The 9,333-nt window shown below is 36.7% G+C and overlaps 1 protein-coding gene across 1 annotated transcript; it reads left to right on the top strand.

Moving 5' to 3' along the window:
• On the top strand, positions 1 to 8,538 carry LOC106150664 (uncharacterized). The gene is made up of 3 exons (XM_013523598.2): positions 1 to 1,012; positions 4,004 to 4,200; positions 7,395 to 8,538. The coding sequence occupies exons 1-3, from the start codon at positions 799 to 801 to the stop codon at positions 7,698 to 7,700; spliced, it is 717 nt and encodes a 238-aa protein (XP_013379052.1). The 5' UTR covers positions 1 to 798; the 3' UTR covers positions 7,701 to 8,538.
• The last annotated feature ends 795 nt before the right edge of the window (positions 8,539 to 9,333 follow it).

The following is a 9,333-nucleotide window of genomic DNA, read 5'->3' as shown; positions in this document are numbered from 1 at the left end:
TATTGACACTTAGCTTTCTCTGTGCTGTGAATACAATGTTATTATCCTACTATTCCTCTATTTGTTGTGGCATTCACGTCACCGAGCTGCTTTAATACTCGACACTCGACATTTAATGCGGTGGGCGGGCACTTGTTATATGCAGTGAGTCAATCAGAGGACTCGTCCATTCATTCTTACCGTAAGCAGATTTAACCGAACTTATATTCATGATTGTCTCAAGTAAACAAGGATTACTTTACAAGGCTAATGGCAGGGGTTGAGCTTGATTTTATTAAACGCAATTAAATAAACTTACCAGCGCTTGTTGAAGCAGCGTGGCTCTGTGTTAAAGTTGGTGGGGGCATTGTTTTCGGATTGTGACCAACTTAGTGGGCAACAGAGAGGCAATTGCCGTTTAAGAAGAAGAGACAATACGTAAGCCACACAGAAGTGTGGCTGAGGCAACCGAACTGCTGTCGCTACATAATAACCTGATTACGTTGGCACTGACACACCTGGAGTTGTCACTCGGCCTGTCGACGTGAGCGGGGACGACAGCGAAGATCGGCGTATGTGCGACGTTATCTGCGACGGCCACGCATCTCTGCTGACCATCCGTTGTTGAAAATTCCTAAAGCCAAAGAAACCTTTGATTCGAAAAGGCATTTACGGGAGAGGGGCAGGATCCCTCATAGCGAGATCGTCAACAGGACTCGGTCAACTAAAACTTTATGCAAGACAAGCGTTTGTGAAATACGCAAAGAAAAAATTGTATCAGTTTCTGCATTTGTGTGTCAAGATAGGAGTCAATACAGGATGGCCCACCCCGCGTTACCTTACTACTACAGCGAGCATCTGAAGGCTGCGGTGTCATCCAGCATGCTGTCCTCAGTCCACAGTCCGTCGCTGTTCACCATCGACAGTATTCTGGCACCTCGACCCCTGCTAGCTCACCAGCGCCCTCCGCCCGGTTATTTCCCCTACCATGCGCTGCATCCTTCACACCAGGCGGCCGCAGCAGAGTTCCTAGGTAAGACACAAGTTATCTACGATGCTCTTTAAAAATATTCATAAAAAATACATACGTCCAAGCGCATATTTTTTTCACCGCTGCAAGTCCATTCAGTTTATTTCACAGAAGTGCTGTCTGAAATGTGAAAGAACGCGTTATGGACATCTCTTTTTTGTTTAAATCTTATATTTTGGCATTCCATTCTCCCTCTCTCTCTCTCTCTCTTTGTTGATATTTTAACAGATTATCATATTTCACTAAGTGAATTAGCTTTAATGTATCTATACTTCTATATAATGAAGCCATACACCAGAAAGCGTGACGATCATAATATTGTTTTAATAGACTGTATTTTCAATAAATCAGCTCATGCTTTTCATACTTCTACAAAGGTGTTAGGTTTGTATTTATTCCTATCTTTGTTATTTCGATTATTTTCATTTACTTATCTCAACGTGTCACCTGTTACTGTTTGCAATTTACAGCTTCGTAAGTGTCGATTTATATTTCTTGATATTGAACAACTCGTCTTTATCTGCTGCATGATTCTAACTAAAGAAACAAAACCATTATTCTAACGGCGCGTATTGTTACACTGTTGAAAAGCAGACTTGGTGGTATTATTTGTGGAACAAGAAAAGGAAAAGAGTAAAAGGGACTTTATATTTTTAATATTTGGAAACGTTGCTTTTCTTAACTTTCTATAGAAATATGCCTATGCGCACTTATGTTATAGAGGAGTATTGTTAATTTGTAGTTAAAATTGTCTATTTGAATTTTTTTGTCTCTCGTGTACGCGTTATCTAAAGGTAAGAGGCGTATTATATGGTATTATTCGTTTTATTTGAAATTGCTTTATTATAATTCTGTTTGAAATAACATTTCACGTTTGCTTGGATGCGTCTTTATTGTGCCGGCTAGATGCAAACGTTTATTTTCTTCTAAACATGAAAAAAACCCGGATTTGATACTTATCTTCACATTTCAAATTTATACTTGACACTTCTAGGAAAAATATTTTCAGGGAAGGTTGTCGAGGAGAAAATGAATATTTAGAAATGTAAACAAAAGGTATCAAAGTGCCTTAATTGTAGACAACAAATACTCCTCTATGTCAAGGTTTCTGGTAATACTAATTTGTCGCTTTTTCATCTAGAGTAAAGTCGTGTTTTAGAATTGTTGCAAGTTCATTTTAACGCCGTTTGTTTACAGATTATTTTTCTTCTATAAATTGCCTATACGAAAACCAAATAAGTAAATATTTTAAGTTTTAATACTTGTTTAACAACACACAACTACTTATTCGTGAACAAATCGCCTATTAAACGATCGCTACTTTTCCTTCGAGCTGAAAGTAAGAAAATACGCATTTAATTTCTTTTTATCTTAAAAGAAAATCATGCAAGCTTACAAAAGATCTCATTAGAAATACTTTGGTGAAGTAAATCAATGGGAAAAAATTCCAGGCATCACAGGATCACATTAGGTTTTCCTGCTTGAAGTAATAGAGATGTTTCTCTGTTACTTTTGATCTTTTAGAAGGTTAAACCAATTTTATAGCTCCGCCTAAGTGTGCCTCTAACCTTCTGCCGGTTTTACGGCTGCACTTGTAAACTACCCCGACCCCTAAATTAGCTCACTTGAAACTGAACGAAAATCTCCTTGTATACACACGTCTCCCTAGCACTCGCCTTTGAACATTAGACAACTTGACGATAAGATCACCAGGATCGGTTTACCAAATGAAACGAGTTAATTTTTGTTGAAATTTGTAATTTACTTGGATGCTCTGAATCGTAAAACTGTTTAACCTTGCTTGGTATTAAATGACTCCAACCAATATCTTAATTCTTTAAGAAGTCGGAGTAGGGACCGTATTCTATATGCCCTGATTTTCTGCCTCGTTTCAACTCAGCAACAATTCCTTCTTAAGTTGCAATATTTGGTAGGGACTTAAATGAAAGCGTCCTGAGTGAGCGGCTTACTTATTAGGCCTCTAATCCACAGTGATGGGAGAATGATAGGTAAGCAATGATAACACTATTATCCTCATGCATCACAGGATACGGTAGAAAATAGACACCTCTTTCTTCGCCCTCTAGTCTTACATCTCTGCAGATGCGTATACGCACAGGCAAAACACGAATTCGAACAATTTACCAAAATTTTCGATTTTCTTCGTGAAAATATCTCAAATGGGATAATTATGCGGTGGGAGTGAACGATTTTTACATCTGTCTCTGTTCGGGGGAGATTTAGGGTGTTTATACTTTAATCTTTGGCAACGTTGCCCTGGGGCAAGAAAGTTAATATCTTTACCGCATATTATCATGCGATATCACTCGCGCTCCTTCAAAGTGGCTCATCCGACCAGAAGCAAAATTGGCGGCACGGGACGCCAGGGATCCAACTAAGTGAATGAAAACGTAAAAAAAGAGCAGTAAAGTTGATCGAGACTGATATGAAAATTTCTTTTTCTTTTTTTTTCCTTTTTTAATGATAAGATATGTACAATTCACTAGGAGAAAGATTCCAAAATTTTATGTACTTTGCATGACTCAGAATATTGTATCCCTTGGTTGATTCTATTTGTTTATCATTTAACCAAATGTATCATTTTTCTTTTGACTAACTTACTAAATATATATTTAAAAGGTTCGTTTGGTGATTCAATCGAGGTAATATATATGAAGGAATTTTATTATAATAATCATTAAAATTCAAAAAGGAAAATACATTGAAGAAAGGTCTGCATTTAACCAAACTAACGCTACTCAGAACATTCACTTTTGCCCTAAATGTTTTCGTCAATTTTTGCGTATCATGAACATATGTGTGTAGCTGAAATATAGATTGTATATTCCCTTAGACTGATACATCTAGGAGCGAAACTGAAAAATATGAAAGACGAGTACAAACTGGTAATTCAAATTTCCATCGTAGTTGACCTTAAAGTCAAATTTTCTAATTTTCACAAAAATGATGTGTATTTCTACTTTTTTTTTGTAGGTTATTCAACCTTTCCTGGATTTTTCCCTGCTGATCTGGCACGAGCTGGACAAAAGAGAAAACGTCGACATCGCACTATTTTCACCGAAGAACAATTGGAAGAGTTGGAGAAGACGTTCCAGAAGACGCATTACCCTGATGTATTACTACGCGAGGAGCTGGCAATGAAGGTGGATCTAAAAGAAGAGAGAGTCGAGGTTAGTATATTGCATGGGGCATAACAAAGAAGACTCCTATAAATAATGTTGCATTTGAATCACTAGCGTCTTTTTGTATTTTTTTGTATCTTTTTTTCTGTGTGATTTTAATGTTCTTTGATTACAATATCTTAACTTGATAAAACATAAATAAAGTATCGAAATTCGAGTTTGTAACAGAGGTTTGTGACGGCTGGGGATGGTATGGAATCGTTGATATCAATTTAAAAATCGATCTGGAAAGGGGAAATTGGATTAATCGTTTTACATATATGAATAAGCTAGGTGAAGTGGACATTGAGAATTAATTGGAAAAGTATCCAAAAGTATCCAAAGCACAATCTGTGTTTTGCGGAGTATTCTTCGCCAAAAAACGCGTTGCCTATTCATTCAATTAAAAAAAAGGGGAAGTTTGAGAGGGAGACTTACAGAAGAAAAAAAAATGAACCTTTCTGTGGTAGCTTTTTGAATACCAACAGTAGATCTACCTACCTGGTGTGTTTGAAAAGCGGATGGTAGGACCCCAATTTATTTTTTGATCCAGGCAATTATCCTACCACTTAATAGAACTTGAGCTATTAATCCGATGTCACCATTCTTTGTCATTAATTCGAATGTTCTCAAAATCGGACAAAGTACTTAGGCCCAATTCAATAAGCAATGGAACCAGTGAACTTGGCTTTCCATTCTTTAAACACACACATTATACTTCGTAAATAAATAACACCCATTGAAGAATATCGATTCCCCGTATTTGTTATTATTGTAGAAAATTTAATAAACTAGCCCCAATGTGCTGACGCTGTAAGCGTCTTTTTAAGCGATAATAAAATTAGTATAAAAGGTTTTTCGGTAAAGTCGGAGCCGGTAGGGATGGCCGGGTTAAATGACAATCCCTTGTGTTGACACTGTCTCTACGCACCTTCAGGACAGGCGGGCAAATTAGAATTTCCCGACAACTTCCGATTCCCACGTTTATCTAAGCTGCCCATTGAATGATTTAAATCGTATATAACATTTTCTCCGCATTGTCGCGGCTGCTCCGCGTTACAACCACATTTAAATCGCACTTGATTTTCCTCCAGCTGCTGTCTTTGTCAAATATTTGCGAATTTCCACCCCATTATATTCAGTTGCGAAAGGAAATGGATCTTCAGAAGGAAACGAGTGCCCTTTTTTGTACCTCTTCACTAGTGCTGTTAAATGTGTTTGCGAATTTGGTCTCTTTTGTAGAAAATTCCAAAAAGAAATAGACACAGCGGCTGGGTGAAAAATTAAAGTTGACAGTGTCAAGAAAACAGGGCTAAATTGATGCTTTTAGCAGTAAAGCAAATGAAGGCTCAGAAAGCCGATTTTTTAATGTGCACTCGATATAAGATTTTGATTTCAGCGAGGTAAAATTTTAAAGAATCCTCCCCACAAAACTGTGTTAATTTCTCGCGCTGAAGTTCAGGTTCGATCACAAAGGCGGGCAGCAATAAACATCTAATTCGTTCATATTATGGAATTAAGTTCAATAATCGACAAAGCCGTTTGCTATTATTACTGACGGGTTATGATGATGTAAAGAAAGTGTCGCGGGTGTTCATTACATCCAGAATGGCGAGGGCTTTTAGCAGTTAAAATAGGTCGTTTTTAGCGAAAGGGATCTAAGAAAACACACTTAATCTTTGGGCATATTAATTCCCACTCCTGAGGGAAGAAACGAGCGGTCTGAATACACGTAATGACTGAATAAACAAACTTGGTTAAATCACATACAGGATGGTGAACAAAAATATGCATAAATATTTTGATTTTTATTATCGTCTAAATAATAAACCTAAATTTGCAACGTGTAGGATTATCGAATTTTTCCCCATTATTTACAGAACTTTTAAGACTTTTGGCGTCTAAACAGGAAAGAAACATAATATAGCCAAGAGTTTTATTCCAACCGATTTGCTTGTGATATTTAATTTTGCCATAAAAAGGGCTTTCTGTACTGGAGCGAAGAGATAAGACTGAAAAGAACTGGGATAAAAACTAAAATAAATCGCAACAAATTCGAAAAGTTAATTTATAGATGAAGAGGCTCTGTGATCACAGACGGTTGAAATAAGAGATGTTCACTCTTTGTGAGTAGCTTCCTTTTGTTACAAAATATTCATCCAATTTATGCTCGCCCAAGTAAGCCCAATAAAACACGAATCGGATATCCAAGAGATGCTAGCGACTGTCTGCTAAAGCAATCGCCGGCAGATTTTTTAATCATGCCGTCAACAATAGATACGTGCTCTATTGCGCCAATTAATAACACTGTTAACAGCCGCGGCCACGAAGTTGTCTCTTTCTCCTTAAATCTGCTAGTTTTTTTTTTTTTTTTTTTTTTTTTTTCTTATCTTATCTGTGCGGTCCGTTATTCTCCTCGAGGCAGGTTTTGTCTAATAATACACAAACTAGAAGTGTTTCTCTCTGTTCAAATCATTGTTTTACTTACACTTAAGATTAAGCCGTTCGCCCTTTTCCAGGTTTAAAGTCCCAGGCTATTGGTAAATATAGACCTGGTTGTTAAGAACCACTGAGCTTGAAAATTGGGATTACTATTTATCTGCCTAATTTCGTTAGGCTGCTGGGATAAAGCAACGATAGAGGGATATCTTTCTCCATTAATTAATAGTTTATGGGATTTTATTCTGACAATTGCCCCCAAGTTGTTCAGCGGCTTTTGTCCATTTTATACGAACGATTAACCCGTGCCGTGTTAATGAAGACTTAAATCAGATGAGTAATTGTCCATTTTAAAGGGATAAGCCTTTAATGACAGATTTGATAGCACCAACAGCAACGGCTTTCTTACGGACATCCAAACCACCAATGTCGAATTTTTAAAGGAGTAGCTTTTGATATTGATATAAAATTCGCCAAAAAATCTAATCGCAACCTATTTCAACGACTCGAAATTAAAACTAACTACTGTGAATTAAATTCTGAAAAAGTTCATAGAATTCTGAAAAAGTTCATAATATTATTTATATAAGTTAAAACAATTATTAGTTTTAAAGGATTTTGTAACAAACATGGCGTTCTGAAAAGATGGACTACTGTACTCGACAATTATTTAGTTAAATGGTTGCCGTTGTAGGACATGCAAAGTAGCAACCTAACATTAAATTTAGCATGCTTCCAATAAATCTGTACTATTATCTTTGCAGGTTTGGTTTAAGAACAGACGGGCGAAATGGCGAAAGCAAAAAAGAGAACAGGAAGCCGCAAAACGCAATGCAGAAACTACGAACAAGAACCGCGGATCCCAGAAAGAGGATACTAGTGTCTCAGATAAAGCTGCGTCTGACAACAACAAAACAGAAAACAAGAATGACTTAGACATTTGTCCAGACTCTCCTTGTCTGTCGGAGCAAGACATTGACGTCACAAGTGACGGAGAAACAGAAAATTCCCCTGATTTTGTGACGAGTTCATCCGTTGGTCAGTCGCGTGAAAGGGGCAGTGTGGAATAATTAAGAAAAATACTGAAAATACGTCTTTGTGAGAGCTTCGGCTGAGTACACACTGTATGCTATTCAATAGAACACCCGTAGAAGACGCATTGTGAAAATAGCCGGTAGCATTAGGAACGAGGGTTTCCCACAAGGTCAGAAAAGCTTGTTTAACAATGTAATGCCAAATGATTCACAGATGAAAGCCTTTTATTAGTTAAGGCAAAATAGTTCGAATTCAGATGAATGGACAGTGGTCTGAATAAGGACGCTACGGCCTTCCCGCAATTCTATGAGGTCAATCAAATTATTTAAAAAGAAAATCAAAATCCCGACCTCTGCTACAATATACAGCTGAATAAAAGCGTGCCGCTTTAAGACCAGTAGACTAAGATCTACTGTTAAAATGCCTCAATTTAGGTGATTGATAAACCTATGTTGTGGCCTTCTAATAATTAGTCGAAATCAATTAAAATATGACAAAAATATTTTCACGTCCAGGCCTGCCTGGAATAACAAAATACTCGAGGGTTCTAGAAAGACACTAAAATAGAAAGCCAATAACTATTTATGTGATATTAGATATGTATAATGTATATTTCATTCTGTTCTTTGTTTTATGTTAATAATCTTTGAGTATATTGTATGTGTGTTATATTAAACATATATAGGCCTACTGTATTCCTTAAGTACTATATTAGTTTCATGTACTGTATGCAGTTGGTTGTGTTACATTTTTTGATATGTTATATTTTTAAAAAGCTGAAGATTGTGTAAATATTAACATTGGTTTCTCGTTGCTGCTGTATATGCGTATAATATGTACAGAGCAAAAATAAATACATCATTTATTACTACACTTATTGTTGATGCTTTTATTTTCTGTTTACATGCAAACAGGCATTCAATGCATTTGTACCGTGAAAGACGGCTGAGAAGGACCCCTTCTGAAGTAACCATATGTTGCAATGCTGATATCTTTCCCCAAGACTGAGCAGAAAAAAAGGTGTTTAATTCTGCTATGCGTGTATTAGCATTTTTGACAGTCTTCTAAATTATATCTTTGTTGATCCGTCCTTAATTTTTGACCGTCTTCCGACAGAAAAAATTAGATGCCTGTCATTAGCTTGAAAATATTTGACCGGCCTCTGTCCGTCCATGATTGGTACGTTCTTCCGTAAGACTTCTTTCATATATACCATTTCAAATGGTAAGGCATATCCAGAATTAAACCAATAATTCAAGCTTTTATAACCAGCAGTTAATTCACCCGTGCTGGCAGCAAATCTTCAAAATAACCATGAAATCTGAACAGTAGCCTAAGTGTGGCTAATTTGATTTGGGATATGAAAAAATTCAGGGAGGTTAAGCAGAAGCAGGTGTATTTATTGAATGATCTCTCCTTTTGACTGATAATCCTCAGATGGGTATACAGCATCTGACATTAGTTTAATATGGGTACAACGATTTGTTACTTGGGCATTTTAGAAACCACCTACAATGGCTTTGACAAGCAAATGCCATTCTGGGTCGCACTGCATTAATAATAAGGTTAATCCATGTCATACCTTTATTCTTTCCAAACTTTGTTCTAGCTTTTTATTCTTTCTTCCCCTGCAGCTAGGATATTCCAGTCGGTTTCACAAAACAGAAT

Source organism: Lingula anatina, chromosome 2 (assembly GCF_051362555.1).
Source record: "Lingula anatina isolate TDL-2025a chromosome 2, LinAna3.0, whole genome shotgun sequence".
NCBI classification, from domain to species: Eukaryota; Metazoa; Brachiopoda; class Lingulata; order Lingulida; family Lingulidae; genus Lingula; species Lingula anatina.
This window is presented reverse-complemented; position numbering and strand designations above follow the sequence as displayed.